This window comes from Vanessa tameamea, chromosome Z (genome assembly GCF_037043105.1).
Source record: "Vanessa tameamea isolate UH-Manoa-2023 chromosome Z, ilVanTame1 primary haplotype, whole genome shotgun sequence".
In the NCBI taxonomy this organism is placed as follows: Eukaryota; Metazoa; Arthropoda; class Insecta; order Lepidoptera; family Nymphalidae; genus Vanessa; species Vanessa tameamea.
In genome coordinates this window covers 12,159,641-12,180,589 of record NC_087341.1, presented here as the reverse complement: position 1 = coordinate 12,180,589, position 20,949 = coordinate 12,159,641, and the positions used below count along the sequence as shown (strand labels likewise).

The window sequence follows — 20,949 nt, the reverse complement described above, 5'->3', positions numbered from 1 at the left end:
AAAAAAATTATTTATTAAAAAAATACGTTCTCTTAAATTATTATAATTTATATGACTGCTCATCATATATAATTTCTTAGTGAAATAATTGTGATTAATATCTAATGCCGAGGATTTTTTGTATTTTATTGTTAGTTAAGAAATTGGAACTTATTATTAGATACTATATGAGGTTCAAGTAAAATGGTCTAGAAAAATATGTAATGCGTAATTTTTTACATAAAATGTATATTTAATCCCCGATAGTCCGATAGATACATTAAATAAATGTAAAAGTGTTCGAAAATCTAGTTATTCACAAAACTCTAGTCGCGTGTTCGTCACGCGGCCAAAGTCGCCTATTGCCTCTTTATGCCCTCTCGTGCCCACTCTCTTTGTTTATTTATTTTACTCCTAAGTTAGTGTACCCACGACCGCCGCGAGTGAGTGACGTGTCGCGCTCATTGTGCAGCGATAATAAAACTGTAGGCAATCAACAACGCTATAGAGTCTTGTGTTATGCTAAGTTCTTCTTTGATAGACTATAAATTTACGGATGCGCTGTTCGGTCGATTCTTGATCATTGTGTTCTGTTTACGTTTTGGCATAGAGCGTGCACATGGCACGTATGTTTTTGTGATCATTTGGCGCAATGCCGTAGTAAACAAATAGTTTTGTACGTATATCAATTTGCATTTATGTTAAATTCATAAGGTAAACCTTAATCATTTTCATTTAAAATTAAATAGTTAAATAAAATGTAAACTAAATTTTAAACATTAAGTTGCGTTTTGTGAGCATATTAGAAAAGTACCTGTTTGTATATCTAGAGGTGACATAGATAATAGATAATCTTCACGTCTGAATTCATGAATATTAATAAAACGTAATAAAATCAGAAATTGCTTGTAAACATTTAATTACAAAGGGCAGAGAGCAATATTTCTTTGTACCTATATTGTTTGTAATTTTACAAACTAAACAAAAATAACCTATATTATGAACACACCATAAAGGAAATGCTTTGGTTTTCCTTAGGATAAATAGGCCATATTTTGGCGGGAAACGAAGTCAACAGTTAAAGCGTTCATTTCAAATGTATTCAAACGTTATTTCAAGATTGTTTAAAAGTTCAGAAGAATAAACAAAACATTAGAAATTTATAGTTTTTGTCAATTTGTCATGTCTTAGAAAGTTAAGAGTCATGCTGTAATTTGTTTACTAATGACAGAGAAATGAGAATACAATTTCATAAAAAAATAAACGTGACCTAAGAACCCCGAAGATATATTTCACTTTTAAAACAATGAAAGCAACAATATTTAAAGGAATGTTATCTTAATAATCTCAGTTTTTAACATATTTGTTTATAGATCTAAGATTGTTTTAAAGGAATAGTTAATGAACTTTATATCACGCTATATTTATTAGCCTTGATACATAAAACATAATATATAATTTGATTACTACACATATTTTAGGTGCCCTTGCTGTTTATGATTTCGATTGACCTTGTGTTAACGATTCTTGTCATTTGTAATACGAAGGAAACGGTTCAATTCATAACTGATTTAAATAGGTAGGGCTATTGTCTAAACGAATAAATTTCAATTAGTTTATATATAAACCGAATGTAAAAATGAACTTTATTGTCATATAACTCGTATGGAATATGGCAAATAAAAAAAAAAGACAATATTGCAGGCTATGTCAAGTTGAATATGTAAATTCGTATATGAATGTTCTAAATATTGTTGTTGTTTCTACTTTAAAAATCTGAGCCATAAATTGTTTTTAATTTTTTAGAAATATTAACGATTTTTATTTATTACGGCCGGAAGAATATTTCTTTGTTTCGTGTATTGTCAATGTAAATTTAGCACTTGTGATTATTTATTTGATCAGATTGAAAAGTTGTACTCTTTCATTGGTTAGATCTATTTATTCGACACACAAGCAAATACTTTAAAATTAAATTTTGCACGTATAAATTCTTAAATAAAAAATGAATCAATATGTTCGTCCGAGTAATACATTATGTATTAAACCAAAGGGTACTTCCTTTTTTTGTAGAAAATCTGAGGTCTTGTTTCGTATTTTTTTTATAGATTATTATTAAATCGGTATTGGTTCTTTGCTAAATCTAAAATTATACGGGCTTGTAAATGTCACTCAGTATTATATTCCTAGAGCTCAGCTTACAAGAATAATTCTTGAATAAGTGGCGTAAAATGTAACCCTATGAAATTTAATATTCCATGCGCAGTTACTTTACTTTGATGAAAACTACGTTAGCAATTATTTTCTAATAAAGAAAAGAAATATTCATAAAAACTAGAACCGTGAGAACATTACGCTTTTGCCCTTTTACACACGATCCCGGCAAAAAAAGTCAATTATTGTTTATTACTTTTAATAAACTTATTAAACAATGACAGTGTCATAGAGGATCAAATGAGAGGATCAAAACTGTGCCTAATTAGGCTAGTGACCTCGTTTTCGCCAGATTTGATCTCAAGGTGACCTGATTTGCGCATGCGTCTTGTCTTTTGGATAACTTCATCCACATTATTTTCAAGAGCAGCTGTATTTTCCCTTTTGTCACGTGAATGCACTCCCTAAATAGGATACGCAGACCTTCAAACGCTCACATTGTAAAAATAAACCGGTTTCCATTCAATGCCTGACGAACCCTTAAAACTCCCGATAGTAAGCTATTAAATTTGAAAAATATACAAAATATCTGAATATCGTTTGATTTCCGTTTTTATTGCACAATACATCGCTTGTGCAACGTTTTTATATCATAGTGATTATGGTCAACAAAATGTTTACGTAGTCGTGTTACAAAATATATGAACTTCAACGTATGTAATTATTAATTAAATTGTAGGAATTACGATTTGAAGTTGTAAAAATTATATTTACTATTAGTTTTGGTTTAACCAGAATTCGATTGGAACAGCGTAATCCTAGTATTTGATTATAAGAATAAAAGATCGAACTAAACTTAAGTGGGAATAAATGTAAATATAAATTGAAAAATGCATGGGATATCACATTTTCTTCATAAACATAATTCAAGAGAATCTACGCCTCCCATAGAGAAGGATGACAGTTTTGAGAGTTGGTGCTCTACATTAAGCTCGACTGATTCTCACTCATCTGTAAATGAGAACTCTTCAAAGGCAATTCCTATCAATAGACGTGGGAGTTGCACACATCGAAGTCTCCGAGGTAGTCCATTAGAATCGGCATCAAGCCCTCGAGACAGATACCCTAATTTTTCAAGTTATTTCCGCGATGTTATGGAAGGGCATGGATCACCATCTCCGCATCATAACCACCATTCTCACACCTTCGACCCCAAAGCGAAGCGAGTTGATGAGGAACGATATCAGTCGTGCACAAACGCCTACCAAGTACCACGTCAGGATTATCGTCATTTTGTATCGCCTCTTTACAATGAAGTCATGGACGATATTCAAGAGAATGAGTACAGTAAGTGCGAGAAATATGGTGAAATAAGTAGTACAAAATTATCACATACACCATTTAAAAGTCGCTTTGACAATAAAAGTTTCGCTCAGAAATTAGCGGAAAGTGCTTCCGGTAGTAAAGATCACCCATATTCCAGCGAAAGGCGAGGCTCGGGATCTAGTGTGAGTGGTCACAGGCAGAAACACCACTCTATACAAGAGTTAATCAGGACATTTAGTAAAAAAGTGGGGCATTGGCGTCATGAATCAAGTGAAGGTCGACGAGGGTCATGTGCTGTCCCAACGACCAGCAGCGATCGAACGGCTCAAAAGGATGAATTCCGTTCACGTTCGAAGTCATTAGATGGAGATCACATTCAAAAGGGCTTAAGAAGGTCCGTACTTGAGGATTGCGAAGCGACATATCAAATATTTGAAACAATACTTCAAGAAGGTAATATGTATTCATGTTAATTTGAGTATTATTCTTAAATGATCTTAATGCATCTTTACTGGAAAGGTGGATTTGAATATAATATAGTCAGTCTTATTTCTATTAATGTCAAATAGGATGTCCTATTTTACCGCCTAAGGTCATATTTGTTTAAGCATAAGCATCGCGTCCAGCGTAAACTTGCTCTAGTTGCCAGTGTATACGGAAATGTTAAATCGTGTATCTAAAATATGTATGTTGTGTAGTTTTTATATTTTCGTAGACAGACCTTGTTTATTGTTAATCACAGTGAAGACAAAAACACACACGTACAGAAAATTCATTGTTGTTAAGTCAATATATGCTATCAGTGGAAAATAGTATCGTACCACATTGATTTCAATTAAATAAATTTATATTATGTTAATCTAAATGACATTGAAATAAAATAGAACGTAAAAGATACAATTGTAAACAAAAAAAAAAACAAAAAACCATTGGCTTTCATTAGACCGATTTATCTATTCACTTCTTCCTTATCTTATAACTAAGTGATTGCCAATTTAGGGAAATAGCTATTAAAACGTTATACTACTATTTCGTTATCACTCCTTTTATAATTTCCTCAACCGCGAAGGCTGTAAAGTAGCACAATAATAAAATCGATTAACTCAATAATTACTATTATTATTAGTTATTATTTTGTCTTTTTTGAGTATGACAACTTGACTAAAGTCTTAAATTAATCTATAAATAATAGTTTATATTTTTAATTAATATATGACTATAATAATCAAGCCTGCTATTAGTATTTAACACGTTAACCACATTTAAAAGCGTAACGAGTTCGATCTTTTAATGTATCGAGGTATCTTTTGGGTGTATTTTTTATTTTATAACTACGGCAAATAGTCTATTTTATGATTTCTTATCAATCTTAATTTGAATTAATTTTATTTTAACGTTATATTTTTATAGCTATGTCTAATTGCAATGGCAGAAGCGAAGGTATATAAACAACTTTGACCTTAAATTGAAATGACATCATTGGTGGAAATGTAAAATAATCCATAGTGCTCATCCATAATTCGTGAAAAAGATTACGTTATTTGCTATCGGAACCATGGAAGTAAAATTAAAGTGGATGTAAGTAGTTAATTGGTATTGTATTATAAACAAAGATATATTTAATCAAGAACTATTTGCAGTGCGTAATATAGCTAAACTTATTAGCAAATCTAAGTAATATGTAAATCTAAGGTTTATTTATCTACGCTTTCTGTCATTGGAATATAGTTTTAGTTTAGTATATTATTTCTACTGCCCGCGTAAACACATAAAAATTAATTACTAAGTATCAGAGTTGATGATGTATACGTAGTCACATTATATTTGTAATCATAATGAATTTAAATATGTCGATTCTTTTTGAATATGAATACTTCAAAATTACGAGTATCGTTATATTTTGGGTATCCTTAATGTTAAAAATAATAACACTATTATTATTGAATAAATAAAACGCGAAAGTATTTATTATCTTCTTGTCGTTTTAAATTTACCATTTTAGTGAAGATAAAAGAAAAATATAACGCGAAGGAACTCATACGTGAATAACGTCACGTCGAACGTTTTAGAGGACTTCTGTATCGTGTGAAACAAAGAAAAATGACTAGTGTGTGGCAACTATGGGTTGACGCGTCACTGTTTGTATTTTAAGTGCATAAAGTTTAAACTTTCAATCGGTTGCATATATTTCAAATGGCTTGTTTAGTTTTTTACTAGTTGTAGTTATAAACGAAATTATCATATTACTTATCTTGAACTTAAATTGGTGTTATTTATATATGACGAAATAGATTTTCTTCTCTGGTTGCTGACCGATCTTTTTTATTTTGGTAGTTAATAATGATCTGATAGTGTACTATTGATAATAAAAATGGAAATAAGACAAAATACTAAGTTTTAATGCACTCATATATAAGTTTTCAACAATTTTTCGAAAATGATTGTATTATGATCACTGTGTGAGTACTCGATATATTAAACACATTTAGATTTTTTTAATGGTTGATATTATTTATTAAGAAACATTCACCTTCGTCGAAACATGAAATTTACAAGGGTGCGGGTTTATTTGCATATTTAACGAGACATGTCATTATGCATACAATGCTTCGTTGCTGAAAAACTGACTTCTAATGAATTTTTATAACCATCTCGTTCACCTAAAACTCTATTGGAAGCGAAGTATTTTCTATTAGCCCTTGACACTGTATGTTATCGATGACGAGGAGCCGTGGTGATCCAGTGGCTAGAACAAATATATCTTAACCGAAGATTGCAGGTTGAAACTCGCTTAAGCTGTTTAATAATGTCATCAATCTGACTGACTATTTATTTCGTGCTCGGCGATGGAATAAGCTCCAAATCTTCTCCTCCTCCTCAACAGGAGAGAAGGTCCAGCTCTTATCTTTTTTTACTTTTTGTTGTTTTACTTTAATAATGTACTGGGAACAATGAACACTATTTCTTTGAAGGTCTATTGCACCATAGGGACGTTAGTTAAGTCTCAGTCGTATTTTCGAGCAGTCAAGCAGTTGATGTTATAAGAGCTAATTAACTCTTATTTATTATTGTACCATCAAGCATTAAGGCGTTGCGACCATTAGTTTGGGTAAACGACCCGCCACTTTAAGCAATTCCAAGGACACTTGGCGTAAAGTCTAACAAGTCCCATTTCAAGCAAAACTAGTAATTAGTTGCACCGACTACAAATGAAGACTGGGCAAGTGAATGGTGATGTTGATAATCATATTGATGAGACAACTCGCAAGGGATCACTTTTCGTGTTGAAAAAATTTTATAAGTTCACTAACGGAACGAGGAAAAAGTACAATTACGATATAACTAAATCAAAATGTTATCAAGAGATAGTGTACAATAAATTTCAGCAACTGTATATGTGGTTCTAACTAAAACTACGCTACCTACCTTATGTATCATATTATGTAGGTATACACAAGGCATTTAATTATGAACAATTTATTGAGAACGCACGAGTCGTCTAAAGTGCATGCGGGATAACCAACGGCCTGGATACTCGAAGACTATTTGATTATCCAATCGAACCAATTATATCTTTAAAGTATTTGAATTCGCTTTGTATCGAGCGATGGATATGGATGTCGTTAGGCTTTTTATATTTGAGAGTAATATTATATATATATCTAGTATCTCGAACGTGATCGTATGACAAAAGTGCCATTAGTAATATTATATATATTTCGAAAATATTTTCAGTCTGGTTTAAGTTTGTAAAAATGCCTCGCCGGACTATCGAGGAAAAACGACATTGTGTTAATTTAATTACTCCTCAAATTACCTTGATCCAATTTGGACATCTGCTGTGTTAATTAACTACATAATCACCTTAATACGAGTGTTTCATTTTCTTGCTATTTTTATATTATGAATTAAGTTTAGACAAGAATTTTGTGTACAACAGTGTATCAAAACGTTAATCTCATACTAACTAAACATCCTGACTTCGCACGGATATAATAAGGATATACGTAGAACGTTTATATTGAAAGAAAAATATATTACGACAAAATATTCATTTGTAACATTTGGACCGTACAGTTTATCAAAGTTTCATCACAATCGGTGGTATGGAAATGCATAGAGGACAAATATTGATATTTATTTATATATTATGTTACAAATTATATACCTTTTGTTGAGTTTCTTGACAGAACTAATATATAGGGCGTTTAGTGTCTAAAATTTTAATAACACAGAAGTCGTTGTAATCAAAAATACATCTTTAAATAATGCAATAGTATTATATATTATAGTTACTATAGTTTGCTATTGTATACTGTAAAAGCTTTTAAAATTTCTCTCCGTAGTTATTTTATTAAAAGTGTTCAAAGGCACGGAATTAAGTTGGCAGCACTTCCCATTTGGCGCAAAGCTTACAGCTTGCTTGTCGTTAATAGCAACCCGCCACGGTCTCGCAAAGGTAGTCATATAACGGCGAGCTTTTTGACCGACTAGCAATTTAAGCTGCTTACGTCGAGGCAGCTTTTACGAGGCACTTTTTTTTCGAAGATTTCTGCAAATGTCGTAAATTAGCTAGGTTAAGAGAAATAGTGTGCAAAAACAGATGATATTTATATTGAATAAATCTGTTCATTACGTGTTTATTAATTCATAACTACCTTTGAAAAATGACGGTTTATTTAATAAAGATGAAAAAACAGTTTCCACCTTAACTTGACACACCAAAGACCACCCGATTCACATTATAGCAATAAAAATGATTAAATATGTAAGCACAAAACGCGTTTATTTTTTTTTAACGGTTCCGTAGCTTAGCAAAATATTAACAACATTTGTATTATTAAGTTATTGTGGTATTTAACAGCTGTCTATCGGCGTAGTAAATTGGAATAAAGATTATTTTTCGTATAAATAGACATGCTTGAATGCTATGAATTTCGTAGACAGTAGTATTGATAATAATCGATTGAATCAGCAAATCGAATTGATTACATTTTTTTCGTCAAAAATATTTTTTTTCGTTATATTATCATATTCGAATAAATTACATTCAGTATTCGACTTTTATTTCAACTATTTACATAAAATAATATTATTATTTTATAATAACACATAAAAGAATAAAATAATAGGGTCAATAAGAAAAGATGGTAATTTATAATGACTTGTTACCATGTTCAAATAAGTGATCAAACAAGTCTCGAGTGATTTTTGTCTGAGCAATGAGCAATCGATATCTTCTAGTCAAAGCGTTTGTCTTTTCGATTGCCTTCTTAACAAGGCATAAGTCTAGAATTATTATGTCTCATAATGATATTTATAAATAAAGAAATAGTGTATACGACTATACTCGTACATGCGTAGCTTATATCGAATCTTTAATATTATAGAGAGATCTTACAAAGTAATAGACAGTAATTCATAAATATAATTCGCAATTCTAATCGAAATATCCCTAAGGCAACGGAATGTCAGAATAAGTATATAAATCAAATCAATTACTATTTTTAATGCGATATTTACTCCGAAGTTCTGATAATATCAGCATTATGCAAAAATATATTAATTCAATATATTAAAATGCTATACGAATATAATTAATCTCTTTTTAATTCAGTACCTTAATTTTTCGTTCTAAATTGGTCTGTTTGTGTAATATATCTCAAAAAAAAAACAACTTGATCTTTGTAATGTAAATATGATAATTGTATAATACATATTATGTTTTATAATTTAAGGTGAATTTTATTTTAATGTAAACAGGGGCTTATTTACGGCGGGCAGCGTCACAAGAGGCGGAGAAGCGTCGCTCATCACTCGGCAACGTTCCCACTGCGCGCCACCGCGCATCTGACGCCTTCCTTGATCCCCATCATGCAGCCATATTGTTTAGAGATTCGAGGGGGGTGAGTTACCAGAATCATTAAAACTTTACACGAATGTTATACAATATCAAGGTACAAATTCTTCAGCGCGTCGCTTGTGAAATTGCAAGAGTTGAAACAATGCTTTTTATTTTGGTTTCTGATTTACGATTTCAAGATTAAAATAGTGTAAGGGGATTTTACTTTAATTAAAAATAAAGTAATCCCAGAAAGTCAATTTCTTTTTCATTTTGCTTGCAGGTATTTTGTAATCTGAGTGGTATAATAATTATTTTACTTTCTTTTAATTACTTTGGTTAAAATAAAGTATGATACAGGGAACTATGTTACATATATTTATAAATAAAGTAGCTTTTTCCTTCTGTCTTTTGCGGAGATACTCCGCCAATATCCATGTTTCACAATAAAAATTACGACTTAAACCATATTGTATAAATTATTCATATTTCTCATTTATAAAATATTAAAAAAATGATAAATAAATCAATGGTGATATAAATAAATGGTACCCATGCGAAGCCGGGGCGGGTCGTTAGTATAATAATGAACATACGTTATCATGTATTTATATAACTAAATACATGCTACAGTGTATACACTGATTTCTCGATTCTTATGATTTTGACATTCGAAAGAAGACATAATTGTTTAATTAATTACCCCTTTATTTATAGGTGTGACCGTCATATTCTTTGCTCTCATTGATTAATAACTTACAGATAAACTACATAATTAAATTTATCTTGAAATTACTTGTAATGAATAAATCGTGTACTATCTATGTTTATGAAATTCATATCTAAATTATTTTGTAGTCAGTCAGATGGAATCCGGTTAACTCATAATTTTATATACATAGGTATTCAGTCTTAATCGCTATCGTTTTTCTGTACGTAAACAAACCGCTCAATATAATTTATGAGGAAAACTTTCACAGTTTATAAGTCAAAGTTAAATGATAAACATCATGCAACGGGAGATGATATAATTATTTATTTTGCTTATCTCGCTACGACGAATCATTGTAACGTACAACGTCATATACGTACGTTATAACGACATTATTTATATGTATGTCGTGATTGTTGCCTATTATTGTACGAAGGCGGTTAGTCATGTATTTCAAGAACATTCTTATATATTAAGTGAACTAAAACAATTCGATTTTACAATACATCATTTATTTATGAAACCAATCGCAATATAATGTAAGGAATCCATTATTACATGTTATGGTTCGTGAAAAAAAGTTATTGTGTTTAATCATGAAACAGTTTATATGTGGATTGTATAAAAAATATGCTTCGTTTTTAACAATGAAATGAACAGCAAAGCCGCATACGAAACCGTTTATAATATACAGCGATAGTTAATATATTTCTTGACCTTGACCCATTGCATCGAAATCGATTTACCAAATAAACGAGTCAATTTATTCTTTCCAGTAAATATGCGCGATCAATATGTCAATATATTCGATTTGTTAAATGTGATATAAAAGTTTTAAAAATAATTATACGTAGCCCTATTTTGTTACTGAATCACTAATAATAAAATAGTGAACCTGCTAAAATTTAAAATCTTGGGATAATTTTTTGTCTTAAACTTCTAAATCAATAAATCTATTGTTTAGTTAGCCAAACGCAGAGTTCAATATACGCAAACAGGGCGAATAGACTCTATTTTATGGTCATGCTATTTAATGTGGTAATGGTATTTTTCTTGTACACAGTCTCACATAATATAATGAATCACCTTTAAATAAATGATAGATTACAGGTATTTTTTTAGAATAAGTTATATATTTTTTAACTTCGACGATTTTATTATTTGTTCAACTTAATTATTGATATCAAATGATTATAAAATTGTTTTGTTTTAGTTGCCGGTTGCTGACCCGTTCCTGGAAAAAGTCAGCCTTTCTGACCTAGGTGAGTTTTTGTATAGATCTTTTCCTTTGTATTTTAAAATGAAATGAACTCAAATTATGTAAAAGTTTACGTACGTATAATGTTTAGTGCACAAAAATACATAACTATAGTACTGCTTTTATAGTACCGATACTTTGTACATTATTGAGTTTATTTCTAGAACTATTTGTACTCGAAGCGTACAATGTAGGTAAACTCTTATGTACTATAACCTTTTACTGCGTACATAACCTGAAAACGATGTTTAATATCACATAACTAAAAATAAGTATATTGATTGATGAGATTACAGTCTTAAAAGGTGTTTTAACTTACGACGTTTCGTATGATTTCAATGAAAATATATGTAAGTGAGAAAGTAACTCTGTACGTATTTTGATAATATTATCTAATTTTGATGACATTGCTAGATAGATAGAATATATAGAAAGGCTGCCACCAGATTTCTACCATTTTATAAAGGATGATGCGAATGTTCCATTTGATGGATGGCTCAATATCTATGAGTAAAATATTATGACCCTTCACACTGTTTTATCCATTAAATCACCCTTTAATCGTAAAACAGCAATATGCAGTATTGATGTTTCGTCAAAGAATAATCCATGAGTGGGTGGTGTCCATCCTGCAGGACCTGCAAAAGTTTCTACCAGTATAATATACTAAAAGTGTAATTTATTATCTTTGTATGAAATCCGTATAATGCTAAAGTGATAGTGATATAGAACGTTTAAAGTTTAATGTTGTTCCGTGAAATGGTCTTACATGGTTTTTCTATATGTACAGGTACATATATTAAAAAGGTACTCTCTTGGTGGTAGGGCTTTTTGCAAGCCCGTCTGGGTAGATACCACCCACTCATCAGATATTCTACTGCCAAATAACAGTACACTGTATTGTTGTGTTCCGGTTAGAAGGGTGAGTGAGCCAGTGTAATCACAGGCACAAAGGACATAACATCTTGGTTCCCAAGGTTGGTGGCGCATAGGTGATGTAAGGAATGGTTAATATTTCTTACAGCGCCTTTGTCTATGGGCGGTGGTGACCACTTACCATCAGGTGGCCCATATGCTCGTCAGCCAACCAATGCCATAAAAAAAAAAGTACGACAAGACAATGGGCAATGTTTATGGACGACGATTATATGATGTAATAATCATTAAATATTAACTTATCATCGTCGCCCATAAACATTGCCCATGTACGAAATATACACCAAAGTGATTTTAGCCACAACTGCGCCACTCACCCTTCTACCGACCGGTGAGCGTATGGTACCCACCCAGACTGGCATCTGTCGCATTTGTACATTTCTATAGAAACACAACTTCATTTAATTTATGGTATTTTATTCAGTGAGTAACTTTATTTTGATAAAAAGTATACTTTAAATGTAATTCCATTTTTCACGCAAGGGCTTGAAAATTCTGTGCGGCCAAAATTAATGTAGAAGATTTGTTCGAATACAGTTTTTGAGTTTTTATTAAGTACTCTACGTATATTCTTTAAAAAAAATAATGTACTGACAGGATTATACTTTTTTTATTTGTAGTTATGTCTACATTGTACTGACAATAGCGAAATACCTACGTAAAATTTTAATCCATTAATGCCGTCTGTTCATTACAGATATTAGTTCTTTATCAATGAGTACGTCGTAATATGCCTTTGTTCACGCGTTTATTTAAACATCTCTTAATATTTCTAAAACTACTAGTTCGATTTGACAAATTCAAAGACAATACTTATTTACGAATAAACCTTATCAAAATAATATTATCATTATTTTGATAAGGTTTAATTTAACAAATGATTATACATATAGAAGTTTATACGTTATAATACTCCCAGCATTAACTTCGAAAGCGCTCAGACCGCAATCTTTTTTCTTATTTTGTCACATTGAGCTATATCTGAAAATAAAATCTGGCCGTATTAGTCCGGCAGATGAGAAACGTACATTGATTAATGTTATTAAAGATAATTAAAGAAAATCAATAAATAAACATGGAGATCAATAAATTGAAACATAGTTTCATATATATATATATATATATATATTTTTATTTACAAATACCAACGATATATATGAAAGAAAAGAAGAGAGAAAGAAGACACGGCACAATCATAAAAGTATAAATAATAAAAAAAAAAAAAATTAAAAATAATTCTGTACATTACCTAAGTAGTGACTTAATCTACGAAAAAACAAAACAAAATAGGAATGAAGGTATAAAAAATGAAATTTGGTAAGCAATGATAGTAACTGTCTCCTAAATAGGTGTACCATTCAGCTTCTAAGTTGGGTTCCAAGAAGCTGTTAAAAGCTGAAGCGCTCCCCACCCCACCGATTACGTGCTGGGTCGAAGGGCGATCTCATAGGAGACACCCTCTGGACGAACGTCATTTGGAGCCCGAAAGGGCTCAAATTTCAAGGCCGATTACTCGCACCCACGCTCGGTGACGCTGTAAAGGCCAGTAGGGCCAACTGCAAAACGACACACAGACACAAAAAAGTCCTAGTTTCGAATCGGGTCCTGGTTTGGGTCCATCAAAAGGTATTGCCGTATCTACCGAGAAATTATTAGTACTTATCAGAAGTTAGGAAGTTGGCAGTGTGACGGGAAGTGCGTAAAGACGACTGTCGTAGTGACGTAATAGAGAATGCATCTGTATTTGCACATATCCTTGTACTCTATAGTATTTCCCGCTCTATTGCTAGTATTTACATATCTATAATCATTCTATTATTATTATTATTATGAAAATAAAACAATCAAAATATAATTCTATTCAAGGGACGTTCTGTATAGTGAACCCAATGTTAAATCATCAATAGAAAAAAATTCTAATGACTGGAAAACTGTGAATGTTGTAAGATATTCTGTAGTATATTTAGTATCAGCATTGCACCCGTGCGGAGCCGAGGGGTCGCTGGTACATGAATAATTATGAAAGAGAATGTGTAACAAATTTACTGGACATATTTGTAGGTCATTTTTATTACTCACTTTACTTTTTCGATTGATTAGTTTGTAAGCGCAGACAATACAAAAACAATCGGACATTTTTTTTTATACTTTAAATTATTGTCTGTGTAAATTGTTCCCGTAAGGATTGTCTATAGCGCGCAAAATGCTGACGGAAGTGGTTATTTATATACAGAGACGGTCACCGAACGGATTTAAAAACGAAAATAGTTCTTTGACGAGCGGTGACGTTGAAATGGTATGGCATTACGATATGAGATGCTAATCTAAACAACAATAATATTTTTCTACCACAAAAAGTAATAATCTTTTATCTTTTTCAATACACTAATCTAAACTATAAAAATAGAGATATACAATCATTCTAAATCTTCGCACAGAATGAATACTTGTGTCTGTATGTATTCTACGCGCCCATCTAGCGTTCGTGCGATTGTGTTGAAACTTGTACAGTTGTTAATATTTGTTGCGTTTTGACTTTGTGACGCCGTGCGTACAAATATTGAGATGCGAAATGTTTGAATATTCATCTTACAAATAATATCTGATTTTATGCTTCGAATCAAAACTGAATGAACCTTGGAGAGTGAATCCAATGCAAAATCACCCATAAAAGTAAAAAATATGCCCGAACACATATTAAATAATATATATTATGCAGACAAATTGGTTAAAAATATAAGAACGTATTCAATTGTCTTATATTGCGACTCAGTATAAATAAATAATAATGAAAGAGGTTGTGTACACTTGTTGCATATGTCTAGGGCATTTTTATTACTAACATTACTTTTTGATTTATTAGAAATTTATAAGCGCAGACAATACAACACCAATCGGACAATGCCAATTGTTATACGCGCACACATGCACGATAAAGTAATGTTAATATAATATACTATCTTCCATACTTATTTCAAAATCACAAATGCATTTTATAAATAATCTACCATGCCTTTTATTGATATCAGATATCAGGCATAAACAGTTCATGTGTCTACGTACGATTGCATTTCGATAACAATTACGTAAGATTAAATATTTGGAATAAATATAATAATATCCGAGCCTATCAATGATATCTATAAATCTGTACTGATTAATAAACTATGTTATATACATGAAATATTTCATATATTTTTAATAACAAGTCAATATAAGCTTATTATTAGTTTTGACTAATTTATGTACCTTGTAGCAATACGTGTTTCGATAGGAATAATGAGTGACCCAGTGTAATTACAGACTAAAAGGTCATATCTACAAATCTCTTTGTTTGGCTGCGAAATTACGGTGTAAGAATAGATTTATGTTTCTTTATGTTTTTTAATGATTATGTTTTCTCAGTTCTTATGTCTATGGTCGATACCAGTTAGCCTAAGGTGGCGCATTCTCTCGTCCTAAAAACATCAAGTTCCAAGAATAACATTGTAAGTAACAAAAGGTGCAATGATGAGTAATTTGATTATTATCAGTAAATGTCTCGTAGTAATAGGACCACTAAAAGATCTTGAGTTTTTCTAGTAAGATTTTTTCTTAAGGAAGTCAAGTTAAAAATGCTTACACTATTGTGGCTGGGGAACTGCACTAGTTCTACCTCTGACCAATCTCCTCTCTTGTCGAATCGTGGCCGAGGGATTGAAGAGTGGGCTTTGCGAACAAAATATTGTATAATACAGTATCTCCTTTGCATTTTGCTAGCAAAGGTTGAGAATTGTCGCCGCAATTAAATTTGATATGTTGAGCTATTATGTAAAAACAAATCCAAAACTAACCTCTGAACACGACTGTAAAATGTCAAAAAGTGGCATTTGACATTAACTATAATAAATGATTATAATGTTTAGAGTATAAACAAATATACACATTCTAAAATAAAATTGACAGAACTGAAATTATTAACTTTTTATATAATTTTATTCTCATATCTATATAAAAATCATAACCACATATCCATATAAAAGTCTAAACCTGATAAATTAGTTCAGTTGCAGTATCATCCCTATATATTGAGATTTATAACAGATATTCATATAAAAATAAGTTAGTAAAACTAGACAGATGATATACAGTATGATACTAGATAATTGTAAGGGTAGTTATAGACCTATCCAATTACGAAGGCACGCCCCTCTATTATTGCTTTCAAGATGTCTCAGTGAGCGTAAGACGACTAAGAGTAAAGACAGTAAAAAGTATAAATTGTATGATATTCGTTAAGTTTATTTTATTACAACGTCGAATTGTCAATAATAAATTTATCCATTTTGTGTCGAAGAACTTCGCAAGACGCATATCGTTGTTTTATATTAAAACGGACCAATTTAATTTAAACAAGACACCTTAATTTTAAGTGTTTTATTATAAATATAAAACTCCGTTCATAGTTATGCTAAAATTGACTAACAAGATATAAAGTTCTAAACTAACAGCCCTTTACAATTACATTTGAAATATTTGTATATTACGTATAGTATAGTACCAATAGTCATGGCGATCGTTTGAACGGTATAGAAGTGAACGCGGAACACCATCTGTCGGTGAGTTCCAGCTAAGTCGATGGTATAAAACACGAAACATACATGTACAATATACCAATTTTCATGGTAATCGGTCGAAACATGTTATAACTAATAATCTGGAAAAGGTAATCCATACATTATAAATTTAGAAGATTTACGTGGAAGTCATTGTATCGCATCGAATATCATAAATAATGCAAGAAGTGCACTTTATCCGTAATTATATGTCCTGAACCGTGGAATAAAGAAGTCCATCAATAAAAAATTTATTAGTTCATCTAAATAATATAAAAAGATTTATCATTATGTAAATAAAATGAACGTGAAATAAATTCACGTGTTTCGTTGCATATTAAGATCTGGTCTTTGATCGAGACCTTCATCTCTTGAACTTGTTTCCAAGGCCTCGGCTTTTCAGCTTAGATGCACGTTTTGGTTTCCTATTGTATCGCATGTGTCTTGGCCGTCTTGGATATACTCAAAAGAATTTTAAAATATCTACTAAGCTTTGTTTTTTCTAACATTATTTATTAAATCATTGATAATTTTATTAATTTCATAATTACTTTTTCCAATGTGCACAGATATCACTTTAATTTATTTTAAATTTGAATTGATATGTATGATTTACTATATGGAGATCCATTAATTGTTATTATTATTGGTAAGCGTAAAGCTAAATGTTTTAAATTGGTACATTTGATATTTTGCTTTATAAAAAAAAACATCTGTAGTCCATCAAAGTACAATGAAATTTTAATTCGTCAAGTAATAGTAATATCTGTTGTTGGTTGACGATCAAAATTTGCATTGATATAATATACGTGGCCTCTGAAAAAAAAGAAAAACCGACAACGTTACGTCAGTAAACAAAAAAAGCCTTCATACATTACGAGTAAATGATAAGTTTAGTTTAGCGACTGTTATCAAAACAAACATAATTGTCGCTGTGTGAATTGTGATGTGTATTTTTAAACGAAAACGGCCTTTTTTATTATCTGTTGTAAAATGTCATGTTGGCAGTTTGATTGTGTGTAATGTTTACGACTACTGTGATACGATAAACGCGATATATTATTTATTTCGCCATAGTGTGTGGTTAATTTTATTAGTATAACTTGCTGGCAGTTCTTCGGCTTTGATATATTACAACTGTTGTTATTATTTGGTTTAGGATGCGTTATAACATCGTACATCAAGACCAGTTACTGTTATTGAAAGGTTTGATATAAATTATTCTTTTATATTTAATGTATACAAATTGAAATAAATGTCGCAATATCAATATTAGACGTGGCTTTAATGAGATTGTTCCTAAATGCAGAAGTTGTAAATATAAAATATCTAATTTTTACGTTTGGGGCTGTAGTTCTAATACCAGTTACCGTGTTATGTGACGACTCTTGTCTTTGAAGGTTAATACATGTGTCTGATATTACAATTAATATAACCTCGGCGGCAAACTCATTACCGGAAGGAGGAAGATCCATTTTGAATTTTATTAATCAGTTATTTGCGACATTTGTACTTAACCGTACTTTTGTGCCAAATTTCGTATTCATGTACGTACCGAAAACTACAAATACTCTGTTATAATTCATTAAATAAAGATCAATTCTTGCGTTTAACTATGCTATGGCCATGCGGTCATACGACTTGCAATAGCAGTATTTATAATTTGTACAATGTTCAACTATGTAATAAGCAATGCTTCGCACTTCACTAGTTATTCTGAGATACAATTTTAATATTTTTGTATTTTAATCTGCACGCCATGTGCATCCTAGTGCTCCTTTCACGATTAAATGGTTGTTTGTTCGAATACACCAAACTTAACATATTTAAGCAGATACCATTTTATACATTGAAAAATGAAATTGTTTATATTTACACTGAATGTACACTCGTGTGTGAATTTGATTGTTATTATAGATTAAGTTACTGACACTGAGTTCGTGATATAATTGGATCAGGTGCAGACTATATTTAGCTTAGTGAAATATACACATAAGAGTAGTAGAGTATCGGGTACGATGTAGTCGCGTCTCCCCAGTACAGCGGGGTGGGCGTAGGCCGGCCGGTGTGGAACGCCAAACGGTGGCAGTGCGCGGACGCCGATGCGGGCGCGCCGAGTGGCAAGCGTGGCTTGTTTCAAGTTCGTCGCGACTCGCAACGAGTGCGTATCGGGCGCGGTGAGGCGCATCGGCTGTGGCCCGCGCACTCGTGTATTATAATTAGCAGTGAGCCGTGGGAGGCGCGGCGGGCCGCACCGAGTGGCGGCGGGCGATGCGCCGCCCGTGCCCTGCGCATGCTGCGCCTACACTACTTCTCGGACAATCCTGCTCTCGCCGTCGAAGACGACGAGGAGTCCGTCTACTCTATCGAACTTATCAAAGAGTTCGAGGCAGTCGGCCGAGCGTGGAAAGCGTTTCTTGCCGACTGGTTACTAAAAGGTGTCGGCTTGTTTACATCTCCCACGCTTAGTCTGCGTCTTGTCATTTACACGCGCGGCTTGACGTTTTTCAGCTTCAGTAATGCAAACGTTTTTAGTTTGTTTTTATTAGTATCACTAAATAGTAAAAATAACCTTCGAGTCCCAAAAAGACTATATTCTTGCAATTAACACAATAGTGGTAAATGAAAGAGTTTTTATAGCAAGGAGAACAAAGCGACAAAATGAGTTTATTTTAAATTCTTTCAGTAATAATGGGTGGTCGACGCACACACCGAATGAAGATCAATAATTAATAATATTAAATATCTTCTTAAACAATTTCACACTGAGGCAAGACTTCGCCTTGACAGATCAGTGTTATATTATCTTTGAGGCAATTCGAAACCGATGTCTCGTACTGTTTTCATGATCCCGATAATGTCAAGTCATATGTGTAATGTATTTTGTTATCGTGCATTGCTTAACTAAAAAACCATTTAAGTTTATTTTCAATACTAACCTACGATTTTTTTAGGTAATAAATAAATTATTGCAATATGTAGACGTTCATTGCAACCTAATAAATAATTATAAATACGTTTGTTGCTTTGGTTATCCTTGTGCACAAATTTATGGATTCATAAGCCAACTAACTATAAATAATTTTAGCTGTACTATTTCCTCTCCTCGGATATGTATCACCTAGATTTAATGTTACGTCATACGAGGTTCTAGATGACGTTATTATGACCTTAGCGTCGATGAGCTTGGTTTAGATATTGAATTAAATAAATAAACAAACCATCGCGCGATTATATCGTGAGCTGTAATTGTAATTAATCCTGTCGAAATGCCAGAGTTTATCAAATTTTTATCATTAAGCGTTCACTTAAAATAGATAAATTTTTTGTCGACTTTGTAATGTTCATTGGTTCCGTATAATAAATATGAAAGATAGGAGATGGAGACATATGAGATAGGATACTTATTTGGCATGTATTTTAATTGAAAATTTATTAAAAATATTTAAATTATTCAATAAACACGTCCAACCAAAAGAAGACTAATAATAATGAATGTAACAGAACATCGCGTTGTGATAAAGTTATTGACCAAAGAAGGAAAATCCACTAAACCGTTATGGTAGTGTAATGGAAGGCGCTTATAGAACTCACCGTCCGCGTGAAGCCATGATTTACAAGTGGCGTGCTTAAAAACAAGACCGAGAAAGGTTTGAATATCACCGCTTTTCTGGATGGACGATTGACGGATGACAGAGCCATGTCAAATATCAAAAAATCAAAAATTAATATCCAAAGTTAACTGAAAAAGAAACAGTACTCGTTGCTATATTAGATATAATCATGAATATCCTACATGATCATTTTGGCATGACAAAACTCAGTTGAAAGAGAGACTCAGATGAGAAGGTCCGCACCGCATTAAAAGCAACACCAAATTATCGTTATAAGTATTTTTTGGAGTGTGAAAATACTAAACCAATTTGGTGCGGGTTATGACTGTAGATGAGATGTAAGTTAAAGGAAAAATTGTGAAATTTGCTGAAAAAAATATTACTTTATCTAAAAGTGTTAGTTCTTTTAACGTGCATTTATTTTAAGTGAATTATGATCATATCAAACTAATATTATTGACGTTAAATTTTTGTTTGTTTTCACGAAAAATTAATAATATTGATAAGCAACATTGAATAATATTTTATTTATT

General features: G+C 31.8%; 1 protein-coding gene across 5 annotated transcripts in view; it reads left to right on the top strand.

The window, feature by feature from the left end:
• Nucleotides 1–20,949, top strand: part of LOC113401309 (uncharacterized) — a 71,632-nt gene that overhangs the window by 31,928 nt on the left and 18,755 nt on the right. For all 5 annotated transcript variants that reach the window (XM_026641167.2, XM_026641184.2, XM_026641179.2 and 2 more), the window contains exons 9-10: nt 9,223–9,365; nt 11,227–11,275. In XM_026641167.2, coding sequence (XP_026496952.2) covers nt 9,223–9,365; nt 11,227–11,275 — 192 coding nt within the window. The remainder of the gene's footprint in view (nt 1–9,222; nt 9,366–11,226; nt 11,276–20,949) is intronic.